Here is a 20,369-nt window from a genome sequence, read left to right as displayed (position 1 = left end):
CTTGGCTCTACTGTCTTCTGATTCCGACCCAGGAGATGACCAGCTGGTTCATAATCCATATTAATATGTAAGCTCCTTTATTTTATTTTTTTTCAACGTTTTTTATTTATTTTTGGGACAGAGAGAGACAGAGCATGAACGGGGGAGGGGCAGAGAGAGAGGGAGACACAGAATCGGAAACAGGCTCCAGGCTCCGAGCCGTCAGCCCAGAGCCTGACGCGGGGCTCGAACTCACGGACCGCGAGATGGTGACCTGGCTGAAGTCGGACGCTTAACCGACTGCGCCACCCAGGCGCCCTGCATATGTAAGCTCCTTTAAAGGGGAGGTCACATCTTTACAGGTTAGTATGGTCTCTGTTAGTTGATCAATAAATGTTTGTTGCCTGCTTACTAGGCTTTAGAGTCCCATGGTTCTTCATAAAAAGTTCATTGCAACCTTATCAATGGGTTATCTTTTATGGCACCAACTTCACATTCCGGTATCCAGTGTTAGAATAATCTGAGTGCTCCATGGAGATCACTTTGCAGCCTAATTTCTGATGGTCCCCATCATGGTGGAAGAGAGATAGAGCATCATCTGGTACTTCCTTGAATGACAGTCAAGTGAGGATTAGAAATGAGTTCTGTTCTTATTCTGAAGCTCTTTGAGATTTCCTGCTCCATAGTTACCTCTGTGTGTTTCCTCCAATCAGCCCCTCACCATGATCCAGGTAGCATAAATTCTTGTAAGTACACAAAATCCTTCCAGAAGGCAGAGGTAGAGCTAACCTACTATTTTGTGGATTCTTTCAATGCTCCTAAGGGTATCAGACCACCAGCTGTAGGGGGAGACAGAAGAAGAATGTTTAGTGGGGGTTAGAAATGCAGAACTGGAAATTCATTCTCCACTAGGCTTAGGTATCCCTAGGGCAAAGGAAAGAACTGTGAAGAGAACATATGATTTCCTTAGCTTCAGAGGGAAAAACAAGTAGATTAACATGAGATGACACGACACAAGGGATGCAGTCCCCAGAGACTGAAGAACAAGAAATATATCCTATTGAAAATAATTCAGAATGCTTACTCCAGTCTTATCCAGAGACTCTACAATTGGAAATAATTGCAAACAATATTACAGCTTCAGTGCAGCAATATATTTTATATTTTAAAATGTATTTTACCTTGATATAACAAATTGCAGTACTTATTGCTAAGGGAAAGTAGGAAAGAATGCAAAGTAACTCTCTTTTGACAGGGAAGGTTATAAGGGGTTTTTTTCTTATCTCTGTAATGAATGATGCCGAAAGTCTATTCTAACTGTGCCTACTGCTTAACCTGGGAGCATTGATGAATGTCTTCTCTGAGAAGGTTTGATGTGTGTTACTTTTTTTGTTTCTGTTTTTGTTTTTGTTTTGTTTTGTTTTTGGAGAATTTAATCATTAGAAACAAGTAAAAGGACCAAATAGAAGTCAAGCAGTCCACAAAGGTCAGGAAAAGATACAAAGGGTTCTGCCTGCTTAACTTACTGACCTGAAGAAAAATCCACAACTTTGTACATTTCTCCAATTAACCATATACCCAAATCTCCAGGAGCACTGAGAAGCTAAGAAGGTATGTTAAATAAATTCTCTGTTCAAATGGTATTTTGCTAATCAATAAAGCAAATTAATGAATGTAAATTCTAAGAAAGACAATTTTTAGCAACTATATTTTTGGCAATTATATTTTCTCTTCAGGAGATACACAGACTTTTTTTCTATATGTAACTAAACATATTCTAGCATATTACTGAAGCTCTGATAATTACAATATCAATTACTCTGTGTATTAGTGCTCACATCTGTTATTGAGGAGGTCATTCTCAATGATCTCAAATGTTAGGAGAATGAGAGTCACATTAGCTGGGTATAAATTAGACTCCATTGGTTTAAATCTGTGACTCTGGGAGAGTCACAGATCTTTTGCACCTCCCATTTCTCATGTAAACTGAAGATTATAATACTGCCTTCCTCATAGGATTTAAATAAAATATTTCAGGAAAAATACTTAACACAGTGCCTGTAAAGCATAGGGAATGCTCAACACATTTTAGTATTTTAGTACTTTGCTCGTCATTACCTTTCTTTGTGTCTCTGCCATGTGCATGCACACACAATGTCTATAACATTTTATTTATTTATTTTTCACTGTTTCTGATATAATAATCCTCTCAGGGAAATTTTTTGATTGTGATAAGAGAAAAAGATCCATTCCTCCTTTTTTTCTAAATTTTTTTTTAACGTTTATTTATTTTTGAGACAGAGAGAGACAGAGCATGAACGGGGGAGGGTCAGAGAGAGAGGAAGACACAGAATCTGAAACAGGCTCCAGGCTCTGAGCTGTCAGCACAGAGCCTGATGCGGGCCCGAACTCACGGACCTCGAGATCACGACCTGAGCCAAAGTCGGACGCTCAACCGACTGAGCCACCCAGGCGCCCCCCATTCCTCCTTTTTAATTCCTTCTGGAGATGCTATTCTTTGAAGTTTAAATAGTAAGATTATTTCAAGGAAGAGGACCAGGGCTAGACATCTGTACCATGAAATAGGGAGGGGGCAACGCAGTGTTGAGAAACTGCAAGTAATTTGGCATCAACCCAGGGTCATTCTAAGCTCCAAATTCACCACCAGTTAGCTGAGTTCATTACCTCATCCAATAAAAGATAATCTTATTAACACTCTTAGGGTAATATCTGCTTATCTCCACCGATTTGTAGTGATGCAAGGATAAGATAATGGGTACAATCACAGTTAGAAACCATTACAATACTGTCTGACAGACAATGCCAGGTTTATCATTGAACCCCTATTCCTATTCCAATGGAAACTAGCTGGAACAGAGCATGGATAGGCACTTCTGAGTATCGCACTGTCTGTGAGAATGGGACCAGCTCCTGTGCTCTCTTCTCCCCAGCTGTGCTCAAGAGATCCATTATCTCCAGTGTTAGCAGAGATACTGGGTTACTTTCGTCCCATGTTTTAATTTTAGACAGTATCAAATAACTTCCTGCTGTGAGTGAGAAATGATTTAACACTTTGAACTATGATTTTACAGCCAGCCCAGCACAGTTTTATCTATTAATACTCTGAGGTCATGGAAGGGGTAGGGGATTGGACTGGGAGTGGGGAAGAATGCCACTGGAGCTGTTTGTTTCCTAAACTTTTACTTGGAATCTCCAGGCTGGGTTTTCTTTTTCCTTCTCTTTTCCCTTTCTCCCTTTCTTTCTTTCTTCCTTCCTTCCCGTCTCCTTCCCTCTCTTTCTTTCTTTCTTTCTTTCTTTCTTTCTTTCTTTCTTTCTTTCTTTCTTTTCTTTCTTTCTTTCTCTTTCCTCCTTTCTTTCTCCCTTCCTTCCTCCCTTCCTTCTTTCCTTCCTTCCTTTCCTTCTTTCTTCCTTCCTTCCTTCCTTTCCTCTTTCTTTCTTTCTTTCTTTCTTTCTTTCTTTCTTTTTCTTTCTTTCTTTCTTTCTTCTCTTTCCTCCTTTCTTTCTCCCCTCCTTCCCTCCCTCCCTTTCTTTCTTTCTTTCTTTCTTTCTTTCTTTCTTTCTTTCTTTCTCTTTCCTCCTTTCTTTCTCCCTTCCTTCCTCCCTTCCTTCTTTCCTTCCTTCCTTTCCTTCTTCCTTCCTTCCTTCCTTCCTTTCTTTTCTTTCTTTCTTTCTTTCTTTCTTTCTTTCTTTCTTTCTTTCTTCTTTCTTTCTTCTCTTTCCTCCTTTCTTTCTCCCCTCCTTCCCTCCCTCCCTTTCTTTCTTTCTTTCTTTCTTTCTTTCTTTCTTTCTCTTTCCTCCTTTCTTTCTCCCTTCCTTCCTCCCTTCCTTCTTTCCTTCCTTCCTTTCCTTCTTCCTTCCTTCCTTCCTTCCTTTCTTCTCTTTCTTTCTTTCTTTCTTTCTTTCTTTCTTTCTTTCTTCTTTCTTTCTTCTCTTTCCTCCTTTCTTTCTCCCCTCCTTCCCTCCCTCTCTTTCTTTCTTTCTTTCTTTCTTTCTTTCTCTTTCCTCCTTTCTTTCTCCCTTCCTTCCTCCCTTCCTTCTTTCCTTCCTTCCTTTCCTTCTTCCTTCCTTCCTTCCTTCCTTTCTTTTCTTTCTTTCTTTCTTTCTTTCTTTCTTCTCTTTCCTCCTTTCTTTCTCCCCTCCTTCCCTCCCTCCCTTTCTTTCTTTCTTTCTTTCTTTCTTTCTTTCTTTCTTTCTCTTTCCTCCTTTCTTTCTCCCTTCCTTCCTCCCTTCCTTCTTTCCTTCCTTCCTTTCCTTCTTCCTTCCTTCCTTCCTTCCTTTCTTCTCTTTCTTTCTTTCTTTCTTTCTTTCTTTCTTCTTTCTTTCTTCTCTTTCCTCCTTTCTTTCTCCCCTCCTTCCCTCCCTCCCTTTCTTTCTTTCTTTCTTTCTTTCTTTCTTTCTTTCTTTCTTTCTCTTTCCTCCTTTTTTTCTCCCCTCCTTCCTCCCTTCCTTTTTTTCTTCCTTCCTTCCCTCCTTCCCTTCCTTTCTCCTTCCTTCTTACCTTCTATATTTCTTTTGCCCTGTATTTGGCTTTTTTTACACTTTTCCAGGAGCAAATTTTATTTCCAGTTAAATTATCTGGCAGTGTATGATTCCCTCAATACAACACTGTAGCTGGAACATTCCATGTGTTGCTGCTTCTCCTGCTTTCCGGTTCTGGTGTGATCCTGGGAATCTGAATGTGAGGTAGAGGGTCTCACTGCTGTGGCTTGCTCTATTACTTTCATCTGGGATGTCTATTAATTCTTGCAATCTGATTCTCTAAATATTGGAGGGAATTATTCAAAGTTCTCAGTACTTAGAAAATACTTTTTTTTCCCCTCTGTAGAGACTGATACTGGAAAATTCCAGTAGGTTTGCAAACATGCTAGTTGCATGGGGATTTCCTCTTTTTTCTCCCTTAGCTATCAATTTTTAAAGTTCCTCCCATCCCCAGGAGATTCAACTCTTTTCTTTTTATTTGGTACTTTTAACTAATTTTACTAGCTTTCACTGTTTTTAATTCATTCCATTAATACTGAGAAGTAGGAAGTGGTCTGAGTTCATTTTGCCATCTTTCTCCAGAAGTTGTGTCCAGAGACTATGTGTTAATATATCAATTAATTTATTTGTCATAAATAATGAAGAGAGATACATCTTAAGGTTAAGTTCGTATAATTATCCAATAAACAGTTAATGCTAGACGTGAGCTAGGTTAACGTATATATTAAGTCACTCATCTCAAGGTCATTAGTTAGTAGGCAGTACACCTAGAACTTAGCAGAGTCTTTTGATGTCTTTTGACTTGACATCAAGCCCAACACATTTTTGGAATTTCTGTATATACATGTCAATAAAAAGATGTTTATGGCTCTTTCATGTTTATATCTGACCAAATGCCATGCTTCATCTTCTTGCAGCTGAAATGAGAAGATATATGAAAGAGGTCCAAGGACGAAATCAAACAGAAGTGACAGAATTTATCCTCTTAGGACTCTCAGACAATTCAGATCTACAGAGTGTCCTCTTTGGATTGTTTCTGTTAATCTATATGGCAACCATGGTGGGTAATTTAGGGATGATGGTGTTAATTAAGATGGATCCTTGTCTCCACACTCCAATGTACCTCTTTCTCAGCAGCCTCTCTTTTGTTGATGCCTCTTACTCTTCTTCTGTCACTCCTAAGATGCTGGTGAACCTTGTGGCTGAGAACAAAGCCATATCTTTTAATGGATGCGCTGCCCAGTTCTACTTCTTTGGCTCCTTTTTGGGGACTGAATGCTTTCTGTTGGCTATGATGGCATATGATCGCTATGCAGCCATTTGGAACCCTCTGCTGTACTCAGTTCTCATGTCTGGGAGAATTTGTTTCTTGCTAGTAGCTACGTCTTTCCTAGCAGGCTTTGGGAATGCAGCCATACACACAGGAATGACTTTCAGATTGTCCTTTTGTGGCTCTAATAGGATCAACCATTTCTACTGTGACACCCCACCCCTGCTCAAGCTGTCTTGCTCTGACACTCGCATCAATGGCATTGTGATCATGGTTTTCTCCAGTTTTAATGTCATCACTTGTGTTATGGTTGTTCTCATTTCTTACCTGTGTATCCTCATTGCCATCTTGAGGATTCCCTCTTTAGAGGGCAGGCACAAAGCCTTCTCCACCTGTGCCTCCCACCTCATGGCTGTCACCATATTTTTTGGGACAATTCTCTTCATGTACTTGCGCCCTACATCTAGCTATTCAATGGAACAGGACAAGATTGTCTCTGTCTTTTATACAGTAGTGATTCCTATGTTAAACCCCCTCATCTACAGTTTGAAAAATAAGGATGTGAAAGGGGCCCTAAAGAAGATCTTACAGAAACACATACTGTAAAGCCATGTTATATATCATCCTGTTATGCAGAAGAAAATACGTTTTCACATTAATTTTATTGTCTGGTTGCTTAAGCTCTGTGTGCTTGTGTATATTAAAGTTGATTGTTTAAAATGGGGGTATACTTCTAAATCTTCTGGTTTTTTAAATGTGCATTCATGGGCCTATATGATGAATAAACACAGTGGGGGGAGGTTGGTGCTTGGTAAAGTATCAAAATACTTAGATTTGGCTGACTTGGGCTTACGATCCAATGTCAATATTTAGCTTTTCTTGATCTGATATCTATAATATGGGTACAACTGCAATAACAGAGTAGTATTTTCCTGATTTTGTGAATTAACTGGAATATTTTGAGGGTAATGATTCAACGTACTTTAACTTTTAATCTTCACTTCTCCCAGAGTTTCGTATAGTTTTCAATAAATGTGTATTGAAAGTAAATTGCCTATCTTTTGTTCATGGTAGTGGGGCAGGGCACTGTCAATGTAGGAACAATGGGGGAACTGCCTTCTTCCATGAGATGGCATGTCAAAGGAGGCCGATGATTTGGAATCAGGTAAATGTCTACTCCCTATTTCTCTCCATCTCACTATCCCTTCGAGACCTTGAGGGAGCACACCAGTACTTCTCAGGCTCCAAGTAAGATCAGTTCACTCCCCACCCCCCAAATTGGTTAGAGACCACAAAGAATGTGTTAATTCACCATGTCCACTCTGAATAGTTCCATCCTCCTATAACTTCCACTTTCAAGTGTTAATCAACGTTTCTCTCAAAGATATTCAAAACTGTATCATGCTTGGTATCCTCCTTCCTGTTGCCTTTTATTCTGGCTCATATGCTATAATATCTGTCCTTCTGTTGCTTCTTATTCACCAACCTGAGACGAGTTGCCCTTGATCAATATTCATCGCTACTCTCAGTGCCCAGCTGAAATTCCATGGTCCATCAAATAACGACTCATCCTCAATCACCCTCAATTCCATGCTCTACTTTCTCTCCATTCTGCACATCTGACTAAATCCCAACTTAGTTAAACTAACTTGTTTCTTTGTTCTGTCCTCCCTTGAAGCTGCTTAGTACAATTAGAGAACACATCTCAGCATGCCATGCTCTACTGCCGATCTTGTGTCATACTTCTTTCTTCAAAACAAAAACATTTAGACAAGATCATCCCCATCTTGCCGTCTCTAATCTTTTTACATATACTCTTATTCCCACTTGTCAAATGGATATTGTATCCCTTGCTTGTCCCTAAACCCAGTTCTGGCACACATTTGGAGCTTTCCGTAAACTTTACTTCAAAACACTCTACTGGAATGTTCTCATTTGTTTATAAGCATCTTCTAGTATCACCCTTGTTAATAATTTCTTTGGCTGAAAGTCTTATCCAGTCACCAACTTATTTCTCTGCTCTCTTTACAATGAATGTTTTCAAAATAACTACCTGTACCCCTCGTCTCTACTTTCTCGAATCCCACTGCATTTTCCAGTTGTGTTTCTGTACTGCCTCTCCATTGAACCCAGTCTTGTCAAGGACACATAAGAGCTTCACATTACTGTCTCTAAACATTGTTCTTCTGTCTTATGTTTACTTGGTATTTCAGGAGATTACAACTTTTGTACTACTAGGAGGGTCTATATCTTAGCTTCACACCTATGTATCTTTGAGCTTAAAATATCCTTTTCCACATTAAGGTATAAATTGTGTTTCCTGCTACTTGTCCATAGTTTGTGATTAGAATAAGGAAATACACACGCTTTATATCTTGAGCCATAATCCATTAAAATTATTCATACAAAACTCTGCCCACATTTAATGTATATAATTTGTTGCGTCTGGGCGCATGTATACTTCAATAAAACAGTCAAAAAGTTATTAATGGAAAAACTAGCATGTAACACGTACTAGAGATATAGCAGGTAAAAAATTAAAGGTTCTAATCTTCCCAAACTTATATTTCGGTGAGGAAGACTTTATTTTCTATGCCAAATGTGCATGTATGTGTGCATAGGTGTGTGTGTGTGTGTGTGTGTGTGTACATGTGCACGTGTTTGACATGGGTATGAGTGGTATTTTGAAGAATAGAAAACCAGGTATTAGAGTAGGGAATGGTGGTGTCAGAGAAGAGTTCTCTGTGGAAATAACATTTGATCAAGGCTTGAATAAAGGTAATATCATCTGAATGTCTGTGGAAAAGCATTTCAGGTACACTTACAGTAAGTATAAAGGCCCTGAGGCAAAATTCTCCTCGGTTTGCCAAAGGAATAGCAGGAGACACGTATGTGTGGACCAGTATGAACAAATGAAAGGAGGAAAAGACATGCAATGAGGAAGGTGTTTGAGAAGAAGTGATTGATCAAACAAGCCTGGTAGTTCACCAAGTGTCTTTGGACTTCACTTTTTCTGATCACCCTGTGATAACTGTCCACACCCCGACTCCAGACTGCAAGCTGCATGAAGGATTGAACAAGATAGGTTTTATTGGCTACTCTCTCAGTACCAAGGATACTGGTAGATATTTGTTTAATTAATTAATTAATTAATGCACCGAGAGAGCCATATTCTAGTAGAAATGAAGAGCGATCCCATTTTAAGTGGAATTCTGAAGTGTGGAGGCTGGATCTGGTCCATTTCGTACCGTTTAATTTAGTGTCATGTTCCATGGAGTCTCAGGACCATGCAATAGCTTCTGTACTTCTCTACGTGCCTAAGTTACTCTCCAGGGTATAAGTTGTTCACTGGGGAGAAAGTAGTTTAATTACTTCAGTGAAGAGCAAATATGTGTCTTAATTTTGGATTGGCACCTTTCAAGCTTTCGATTTTTAGTGTTTTGCAGAGACTAACTCTCAAGAGAATCACGACAGACTTGATAAGGTGGACCGTCTGCTTTCAGATTCAACAGCAGCATTTTCTACTCTTCTTTGAATTAACCGTGTCTTAATTCTGTCATAGCTGGATCTCTTCCACTGCTTGCATTTTCATCCCAGCTACAAATTTCACACTGTGAGACAGAAAACTGGTATTCCTCCCAAAGCAAGAAAACAAAACTAAAAGTAAAAACAATTACTTCTAGTGAAGATCTCTTAAGGCCAAAGGTAAGACGGTTTAATTTATCTGAAAGTGTTTAGATATCAAAACGTTCTGAGACAACTCAAAAAACATTCAAGTAATTAACCATCTCAATTATGATATGTCTGAAACACTAAATTTAATGTTTCAACTAAACTAATTTGGATTTTATTTTTATTTCGATTTATTTCTTTGTTAATGTTTTTAAATTTTTAAAAAATGTTTTATTTATTTTTGAGACAAACAGAGACAGAGCATGAGCAGGGGAGGGGCAGAGGGAGAGGGAGACACAGAATCCGAAGCAGGCTCCAGGCTCTGAGCTGTCAGCACAGAGCCCAACGCGGGGCTCGAACTCACAAACCATGAGAGCATGACCTGAGCCGAAGTTGGACACATAACCGACTGAGCCACCCAGGTGCCCCCTGGATTTTGTTTTTAGAAGAAGACAGGGATTTAGGATCACTAATAACAAATCAGAATTTTGTAGAATTTTCAGTATATACAGACACATGCATATATGGATGTATATATACATGTATATCCATGTGTATACATACTTGTGTATGTGTAAAACAGAGAAAATTAATTTTTGTAGCAAGAATGCCATATATAATGTGAGTATGTTTGTATATATACATATAGGCATAAAGTAGAGCTTTACAAAATTTTTCAATTGGTTATTTTATAGGGTAGGATTTTGTGTGAATATAGAGATAGACCTGTTAAAAGACTGTTGTAATAATCCAGGTGAAAGATAATGTTGGCTGAGGTCTTGGTAGGAATGGAGGTGGTAGGAGGTAGTTAATACAAATATTTTGAAAGTAGACCCAACATAATTATCTGATGGACTGGTTATATAGTGTGTGAGAGAGAGAAGAGATCAATTTCTTCAATATTTATTTAATTGCATCTGAGCAAATGAAAGTATAGAGTTGTCATTAATTTGAGATAAGGAATGCTATGTTTGGAGCAACTTAGGGAAGGGCCTGAGAAATTCAGCTTTGGGTTATGTTGAGCTGCTCTTTGATATTAATGTGGAGATGTAGGCAAGCAGTTGAACTACAAGTCTGGAGTTTGGAAAAGAGGTCAGGGCTGGAGATACAAATTCAGGAGTTTTAAGTATATAGAAGGTAATTACGCTGGCAAAATTGAATAGTCAGCTTGGTAGAGTGTAAATTGGAAAGAGAGAAAGATTGAGGAATGAGCTCCTCCAACCTTAAGACTAAGAAAGGAGAGGAGGAATAAGCAGACACTGAGAAGAAACAATCCATTTGGTAGGAGGAAAACTCAGAGTCTGCTGTCCTAGCAGATGAGAGAAAAAAGTCTTCTGAGGAGTAGTAAGAAATCAACTCCCTCAAATGTTATTGATAGATCAAAAAGATGAGGAATGAGAATTGACCGTGGGGTTTGACAATGTAAACATCCCTGACGCCTTCGGCAAGAAGTGTTTCTGTGGAGTGATAGGGTGCAAGCCCAATCGGAATGGGCTTAAGAGAAAACAGGAAATGCAGTCTTGCACACAGCAAGGATATTCAACTGTATGGTATGTTTAATTGCCAAGGCCAATGCAAAGGAATTGGATCGTAGGAAGTGAAGGCAGTAGGGGCAAGGGGGGAGGAAAGAAAAGTTGGAAGTTAGCGTAGGCTATGTATAAATAGGGTCAATCATCAAAGACTTCACACACACACACACACACACACACACACACACTTTACTTTTAAAAAGAAAATAGGTTACTGAGTTTACTTAAGGAAGTTTTCTTCACTGCAATAAGCAAATAAAGAGGTTAAATACACAGGTCTTCTGGGCATTTAAGAACTAATCTTAATTATAGCAGAGAATGAACTATTTTATTTTCCTGGTATTTTTTTTTTCTTTGAGCAATTTATTTTCTCGGTTTCTTTCTTATCTTAGCAAACGAATCATCCATTCTGAGACAAAGATATGAGCAACCATACAACGGTGGCTGAATTTATTCTCATGGGATTCAGGGATCATCCAGAACTACAGTTTCTTCTTTTTATGGTATTTCTAGTCATCCATGTGATAACTGTGTTTGCAAATCTTGGCATGATCCTATTAATCAAGAGTGACTCACATCTCCATACCCCAATGTACTTTTTCTTCAGCAATTTATCCCTTGTTGACTTCTGTTATTCTTCTGTCATTGCCCCTAATATGCTAATGAATTTCTGGGTGGAGAACCCAGTCATTTCATTTAGTGCATGTGCCACGCAGCTCTTCTTTTTTGGTTCCTTTGCTGGAATTGAGGGCTTTCTGTTGGCTGTGATGACCTATGACCATTACGTGGTCATCTGCAAGCCTCTTCTTTACACAGTCACCATGTCCCTGTGTCTTAATGTCCTTCTGGTATCGGCCGCATATCTTGCAGGCTTTCTGAAGGCTGCCATTCACACAGGCTTCACCTTTCAGCTGTCTTTCTGCCACTTGAATGTCATCAACCACTTTTTCTGTGACACTCCACCCCTCCTGAAACTCTCTTGTTCTGATACACGTGTCAATGAAGTTGTCGTTTTTGCTTTTGCCAGTTTTAATGAACTGAGCTGCCTCCTGATTATTCTCAGTTCTTATCTGTACATCCCCATTGCCACCTTGAGGATCCATTCTGCTAAAGGGAGGCACAAGGCTTTCTCCACCTGTGCTTCCTGCTTGATGGTGATCACCATTTTCTTTGGCACTATTCTGTTCACGTATCTGCACTCCAGCTCCTGCTACTCAAGGGACCATGACAAAGTGGTATCTGTGTTTTATACAGTGATCATTCCCATGTTAAATCCTCTCATCTAGAGTCTGAGAACTAAGGACGTCAAAGCTTCCTTAGGTAAAATTTTTAAAACAACCTATTCTTCTGTACTTAGAATCAACAAAGTGTGAGATTTTAGAACTCTGAAGGAACGTAGAAATGACTAAATCCACCTCCATTCATCCTGGTTCCATTTCATTCTGCCATGAGTTTTGTTGTTGCTGTTTTTGATAGTAGAGTTGGGCCGAATGTCTCGACATCCTGGGGAATATGGTTAAACCTCTATATGAATCCCACTAACTCCACAGAGCCTTTATGCTTGAAACTAATCAGCTATCACAATACAACTCCCTGTTCAGAGACATAAAACCCAGTATAAAAGTAAATGAGATAAAGACTGAATAGCAGAAGGAATGACTCTTTTTTTCCTACTCGAAGCTCCATGATTGAACGGTGATTTATGTAACTTCCAGAGGACAGGTGATAAGGGGCAGGCTGAGCCAGAATTTGTCCAGAGGACTCGAAGAGGGCTTAGAGACTGCGTTTTATCCCCAGTGAACTGGAAAAAAATCATAAAAATATGACATCATAAAAATATGATGTCACATACGTAGATTGAGAGGTCCTCTAAAAAAGAAAACTAATGGGGCACCTGGGTGGCTTGGTTGGTTAAGTGTCTGACTCTTGGTTTCGGCTCACGTCATGATCTCATGGTTGTGAGATTGAACTCCACTTTGGGCTCTGCCCTGACAGCATGGAGGCTGATTGGGGTCCTTTCTCTTCTTCTTTCCCTGCCCCACCCCCGCTTATGCATGCTGTCTCTCTCTCTCTCTCTCTCTCTCTCAATAAATAAATAAAACTTTAAAAAAAAAAAGAAAAGTTATTCTCTTATATCTGGTTGGATGATCTGTTGGATGATGTTTTATTCTTTTTAAAACAAGTTATCTTGTTTGAAATTAAACATTTCAAATGATCAGCACCCCCTCCAACTAACAATGTTAAAGTGACTACATTTTGGCTACTTACTCTAATATACTGAAAAACAAAACTAGAAGCCAGAAGCTTCTTGGTATGTTTGTGATAGTTACAAATAAATGTTTGGATTAAAATAGCAGGCAGACCTTCCTTAGGGGGTACAGGATCAAGAAAAAAAATCTGGCCACAAGGCAGTACAGAAGCATGACTTTTAGGCTAAAACCTGTAAGATGCCGCTCTTATTCCTTTTGTTTTTCTATAGTTCCTAGATTTGAGGGTTTTATGTGTTTTTTTCCTTCTGTTTTTGTCAGATGGCCTAACATAAACAACATCGTCTTTTATTATCCTGTTCGGTTCAGTGTACCTGATCCTCTAAGAATATGCAATTTGTGATGATAGGAATTTGAAAAGTAAATGGTCCTATCCGGCTGGGTAAAAACTCTTTGGGCCCCTATTCCAGAGAGAAAGCTGATAAATAGTTGCCTTGACAGCTCCTATTCACTACTGAGAACTCTATTTAACTACTTCCCATCTTCCTCTTCTTCTTTCTCTTTCTCCTCCTTCTCTATTTTTTTCCTCCCCTTGTTCCTCCCAGGCTTCAGTGACCATAGAAACAAAGACAAGAGAAGAGCTAAGAGATAAATCAGATAGTTTAATGGGCTCCATCTTTTCTTTTGTAAGTTTATTTATTTATTTTGAGAAAGAGAGCGAAAGTGATAGAGAGAGAGAGAGAGAGCAGGAAAGGGGCAGAGAGAGAAGGAGAAAGAGGGAATCCCAAGCAACTCCCTGTTCAGAGACATAAAACCCAGTATAACTCAGAGCCAACTCAGAGCACTGCCAACTCAGAGCCCAATGCTGGGCTTGAACCCGGAACCGTGAGATCGTGACCTAAGCTGAAACCAAGAGTGGGATTCTTAACCACATCAGCCACCCAGGAACTCCTGGGTTCGTTGATGTAATTGTTAAACAAATTTCTAGTAGAGAATGGGTTTGAGGAAAATCTTAGCTTTCAGTACTAAAGCTTTTTGCTCTTCATGTTTATAATCTATAGTATAAGCTGGATCTCATAACATCATACTCCGGTATTAAACATGGATAATTTGATCTGCTTGATTTGAAAGCCAAGTTGATTGCTCAGTCATATTTTTGAAGGTAAATTTATTCCCCAGGAAATGTAGAAATTTGAAGTGAAGGTTCAATGCAGTCTGACCAATGAGTGCAGCCAGAAAGTTGCAATTCCGGTTTTCAAGGCTACTGTACAACTGGGGAGCTCATCCTTCTCATCAAGATCCCCTGCTGTTTTTCTGGAACAAACACTCCTGGGATTGCTGCAAGCCTTTGGTTAAGTCCCAGAGTTCTGTCAACGTTGATTTGGATAACTTTTGCCAGTGTTCTTGTTTCTTTTGCAGAGGAGCAGGGTTGGGTAGTTCATTGCTCTATCTTTCAGGCAGTTGATCCCTCTCTCTATATTTTTGAGATTCATTTACAGTGTATGCGTAGTGTGTTCATTTTTATTTCTGTGCAGCATTCCATTGTATGGACATACAACCCTTTGTTTATCTATGCATCTGCCAGTATACACTTGAGTTTCTTTGAGGGTATGTGTCTTCTTTTCTCTTGGATAAATACTTCAGAGTAGAATTGCTGGGTCAGTTTTGTAACAAGGTATAAGTTCCTAAGTGAATTTTATGAGAAATAACCAGTTTTCTAACGTAGTGAAATTATTTTGCATTCCATCAAGTGGCACATCATGAGAGTTCTAGTTGCTTCCTTTTGTCACACTCAATCGTTTTAGTTCTTGCCATGGAGGTGGCAACTATCCAGTTGTAGTTATAATTGATATGCCCCCATTCGAGAGACCCCCCGAAAACAAACCACCAGAGTCCAGAGTCAAAGCCAACCGGCAAGGGTCGTTTATTGCAGGTTCGAACCCGGTCCTCCGCGCACTCCTTGCCGGTGACGCTAAGAGGCCCCGAGCGAGGATCTTACAGCTTCTTTTATAGACAGGCACAAACAAGTTAGGGATTTTTTTGTGGTTACAGAGCTGTTATTGGTTGACATTTAAATTTGAACACTCAGCAGAACTTGATTGGTTCCCACCTTTAGGTCAGACCACAACTGGGCACGCCCTGGCTGGTTCCGGAACGGCAGTGGGGGGCGGGGGGGGGGGGGGAGGTTGGAGTCTTTTCTTTGCAGTTGTGAGTACACCTGGTAATTTTTCTCTTAGTCTCTCAATAATCTGCATTTATTTGAAGATGATAGGTAACTGAAATTATTTTCTTGTGGTTTTTGACTATTCACGTGTCTTCATTTGTGAAGTGTGCCTGCTACATTTTGTTGTTTATTTTGATCAGTGAGTTGTGGAGGATATTTTTGTGTTCTAAATACAAGTCCTTGTCAAAAATATTCCATACGAATATTTGTTTCTAGCTTGTGGCTTACCGTTTCATTATCTTAACATTATTTTTGAAGAGTGCATACTTTGAAATTGGATGACATAAAATTTATATATTTGTTTCACAATTAGTGATTTTTCTGTCCTTCCTAAGAAAACTTTGGTAACCTTTAAGATCATGAAGACATTCTTTTATTTTTGTTCCTGGAAACTTGTAGATTTGGTGTTTACATTTCGTTCTATGATCCGTAACAAATTAATATTGGACTATTGGAGTATAATGTGATATAGGAATTGAAGTTAAATTTTTCTACAGATTAATTTTTCCAGTGGCATTTTCCATTGAAACACCTTCATACCTTTGTTCAAAAACCCACCGACTATATATGAGTGGATATGATGAAATTTTGGGGTGATGGTGGGGTTCGTGGGGTCTGGAGCCAATGGCCAAGAAAGAATTCTTAACTGACATCTTTGGTGCAAAAAGATTTTATCAAAGCAAGGGACAGGACCCTTGGGCAGGAAGAGCTGCACAGCAAAAGTGGGGGTTGACTGTTTTATGGAGTCCTGGGAGATAAAGTCAAGAGGAATTTCCAAAGAGACTTTCATATGCTAGAGACTCAAAGATTACCAAAGGCTTAGCTGTTGTCAAGCCAAGGTTGTTTTTCCCTCTAGCAGAGCATTAACATTAAGACAGAAGGGAGTTCCTGGACTTTAGACCATTGATGGGATTGCCTTTTTCTTGTAAACCAGGGGAGACTCTTATGGGTTTAATCAGTTGTTTTTTGTCCCTTCCTTTGTCAGTCAGCAGCAAACCTATTCCTGGTGGGAGTGGTGTAGCTTGTATTTTGCCCTCAGCCTGCCTTACGCTCTCTCACCAGATACATTTCTGGATCCTTTGTTCTGTACAATTAATCTGTTTGTTATCTTTAGATCTACACATTGTTGTCAGTACAGTAAGTTTTTATTAAGTCTTAAGATTGGTTAGGCTAGATCATTCGATAATTTTTCTTCACTCTCAAAATAGCTTCGGTTCATCTAAGTATTTTTTTATAGTTATCTCTCTACATATTTTGGAATCAATTTTCAAAAAGATAAGCTTGCTGCAGGGTTGACTAGACTTGCATTAAAACTATTGATCAAGGGGCGCATGAGCTTTGTCGTTCGAGCCTCTGACTTCAGCTCAGGTCATGATCTCACAGTCCGTGAGTTTGAGCCCCGCATCGGGCTCTGGCCCCGCATCGGGCTCTGTGCTGATGGCTCAGAGCCTGGAGCCTGTTTCAGATTCTGTGTTTCCCTCTCTCTCTGACCCTCCCCCGTTCATGCTCTGTCTCTCTCTGTCTCAAAAATAAATTTAAAAAATGTTGGGGCGCCTGGGTGGCTCAGTCGGTTAAGCGGCCGACTTCGACTCAGGTCACGATCTCGCGGTCCGTGAGTTCGAGCCCCATGTCGGGCTCTGTGCTGACAGCTCGGAGCCTGGAGCCTATTTCAGATTCTGTGCCTCCCTCTCTCTGACCCTCCCCGTTCATGCTCTGTCTCTCTCTGTCTCAAAAATAAATAAACGTTAAAAAAAAATTAAAAAAAAAAAATTTAAAAAATGTAAAAAACAACAACAACAGCAAACTATTGATCAGTTCAGGAGGAACTGACAACTTAACAACATCAAATTGTCCAATCCACAAGTGATATGTATCTTTCCATTATTTAAGTCTATATTCCCTTTACAGTGTTTTGTGATTTTCAGATTAAATCTCTTGCGTAGTTTTTATTATATTCAGTTCTAAGTAGTGTATGCTTCTGATGTTATTATAGGTAATATTTACTTATTTATTTTTAAGTTTTTCAGTTGTGGTTGTGTTAACAGAGAGTTCGGGGTCCCCAGAAAAACAAAACTTTCCTGACCCAAGAGAAGTCATTTTAGGTCCATGATCTGTGCCCTACAAGCTCTACTTACCCAAGCATACTTCTGTTAGAATATCCAAGGAGGTGATAGAATAACAAAGAAATGCAAAAACCCCAGTAGTTAAGGATTTTAAGGGAAGAAAGGGAATGTAGAAACTAATACTCTCTACCAGGCCAGGAAATAGCCTGGCCACAGGAGACACTGCAAATCCATGGTAAAATCCCAGTGCTGTTTCAAAGGTACAGATCGACATAAAGTGCATTTTGTTGTTGTTGTTTACAGAGAGAGAGAGAGAGAGCGCACAAGTGAATGAGGGGTAGAGAGAGAGAATCCCCTAAGGGGCGGAGAGAGAAAGAGAAGCAGGACTCACCAGATGTGGAAGTGGAGCTCATGTTCACCCGTGAGGCTAGAACTCATGAGTTGTAAGATCATGAGCTGAGCCCATTTCAGATGCTTAACCCACTGAGCCACCCAGGCGCCCTACCTGGAGTACATTCTTGAGTTTTTTTTCTGCAGGACTGAAACCATGCCCCATAGGGTTAATGAGGTTGAAACTAGCAGAAAATTTAATTTATTTTTTAATCTTTATTTTTTGAGAGAGAGACAGAGTGCGAGTGGGGAAGGAATAGAGGAGACACACTCTGAAGCAGTCTCCAGGCTCGAGCTCTCAGCCCAGAGCCCAACGCCAGGTTCGAACCCACCAACCGTGAGATCATGACCTGAGCTGAAGTCGACGCTTAACCGACTGAGCCACCCAGGCGCCCCAAAACTAGCAGAAAATTTAAAGCTTGTTTTCTCAGGGAATTGATTTGGTTCTGTTGTCAAAAACTGCCCTCTGTGCTCCAGAGCCAAAGTATGTAGCACGAAGACAGTTTGGAGATAAAGAAGGAAGATAATTTTTTATTTTGCCAGGCACAGGGGCTGCAGCAGGCTAATGCCTCCAGGACTGCAAGCCCACCGGGGGCTAAAGGCTAAAGGGTTTTATAGGAAAACACAGGCCACTTGAGTGTTATTACTAAGTACACATTGAAGCCAGCGAGGTGTCAATATCCATACCCAGTTCCTGGAACAAAAGATTGTACAAAAAAGCAAGTGAAGGGGAGGGCAAAGCTTCAAGAATGAGGAAGGGAAAAGTTTAAAACCAAGCCTTGCTGAAGTCCAAATGTGTCTGTCCATCTTTCCATCTTTATGTTTCTTTTAAGATTAAAAAAAAAAATGTTTATTTATATTTTAGAGAGAGAGAGTGTGTGCAAGTGGCGAAGGGCAGAGAGAGAGGGGGACAGAAAATCCAAAGCTGGCTCTGTGCTGACAGCAGACAGCCTAATGTGGGGCTCAAACTCAGGAACCGTGAGATCATGACCTGAGCTGATGTCTGACGCTTAACGAACCGAGCCACCCAAGTGCCCCCATCTGTATGTTTCCTTGGCAGTTTCTGTTCCAGTCAATGAACAAGCAGGACGCTGCATTTCTTAGCTGAAATAACAAGCCCATCCAGTTTTACCAGCTCTCAGAGCAGCGAGTAGCCCCTTAACCCTGGTCAGACCCTGGCCTCTGCTTCATCATAATGTTAAATCTCTTCTCTAGGAGGAGCACAAGCATCGCGAACACAGCATTCAATGTGTCTCAGCATGTTTTCTAAATACCCCTGTGCAAGCTTATGGCTGCTTTCACATGCAATCGAGTGGGGAAAGAGTTAGTATTAGGCAGGGAGAGGCAAGGGACCCACAGGGAGGCAGTGTGCACCTGCAAGCTGGAGGCTGAAGGGGTAGCAGGGGTTTGGGGGAAACAAACAAACAAACAAACAGGATAAAGATATTCCAGACCCACCTGAGCTAGGTGCCATGCGTGGAGCCTCACAAACTTTCTGATAAGGTCCCAATAAAAAGTCGGGGACAAAAATCCTTGCGGCAACCCAGTCGGGACCTTGCTCACTCTTGAGAATTTAATACTTTTCTCTCAATAAACTCTGTAGCTTTGCTCACTTTCTGTGGCCCCTGAGATTCGTTCTTTGACCCTGTCAAAGCCTGGCGTCTCACCACTGTCCTGTAAAACAATGACAAGTTCCCCTTTTTGAATAGTCATCCTAAACGCTAATTAAAAAGAACCCGCTCACCCTGCTCACAGAGTCTCTGTGATCTCCTTATGTGAGGTAGATAGTTTTTGTGTGTGTGTGTGTGAATGCCATCTGATGTAATCTCTATCCGTAATTCATGTTACTTTGGTGAAAATTGGATTTTGCATCATAATATAAATGATTATGTATATTGATCTTATAATCATGTGACTTTCCCAAATATACTCTTAACTGTTTTTGAATATATATAAAACATAATTATATGACTTTATATGTACAAAATACATATATATTTAGTTCAGACGTACAACATAAGATTCAATATTAATATATATTGCCAAGCAATCATCACGATAAATCTAGTTAACATTTACTTTGCACCTTTTGAATGGAGATTCAATGCAAACTGTCATGTGATCTGTGAATAGCACAATTTTATTTTTTCCTTTCCAATTTGTATAACTTGATTACGTTAAATTTAAAACTTCCAGCATAATGTTGGATCTGCTATAACTTGTCAAAAGATAACCAATGGAATAATCACAAAAACACAAGTAACAAATTTATAATGTCAGTAGGATGTTCTCAACCATCTGACTATTGTAGCACTTTTGTATCTATGTCTTTTTATTTTTTCTCCTTTTTTAAAAAATAATGTTTATTATTTATTTTTGAGACAGAGAGCGAGCACAAGCAGAAAGGGACAGAGACTGGGCTGGACTTGGCTGAAATTTTGCCATTTTGCTTGTCCCAGATTGCAATTCTCTTTGTTTCCGGAATAAACCCACCTTTTGCTACTAAAATAACTGGCAATGTCTATTTTTAAGATT

General features: G+C 39.7%; 2 protein-coding genes across 2 annotated transcripts; both read left to right on the top strand.

The window, feature by feature from the left end:
* Positions 1 to 5,401: 5,401 nt before the first annotated feature.
* On the top strand, positions 5,402 to 6,355 carry LOC102969288 (olfactory receptor 5AP2). Its single transcript, XM_007088785.1, has one exon. The coding sequence runs from the start codon at positions 5,402 to 5,404 to the stop codon at positions 6,353 to 6,355; it is 954 nt and encodes a 317-aa protein (XP_007088847.1).
* A 5,053-nt stretch (positions 6,356 to 11,408) lies between these two features.
* On the top strand, positions 11,409 to 12,236 carry LOC102962259 (olfactory receptor 1020-like). The gene has a single exon (XM_015540527.2). The coding sequence runs from the start codon at positions 11,409 to 11,411 to the stop codon at positions 12,234 to 12,236; it is 828 nt and encodes a 275-aa protein (XP_015396013.2).
* The last annotated feature ends 8,133 nt before the right edge of the window (positions 12,237 to 20,369 follow it).

The sequence above is a fragment of the Panthera tigris genome, chromosome D1 (assembly GCF_018350195.1).
Source record: "Panthera tigris isolate Pti1 chromosome D1, P.tigris_Pti1_mat1.1, whole genome shotgun sequence".
Taxonomy (NCBI): domain Eukaryota; kingdom Metazoa; phylum Chordata; class Mammalia; order Carnivora; family Felidae; genus Panthera; species Panthera tigris.
Note: the sequence above shows the minus strand (reverse complement) of the source record. Positions and strands in the feature narration are given on the sequence as shown.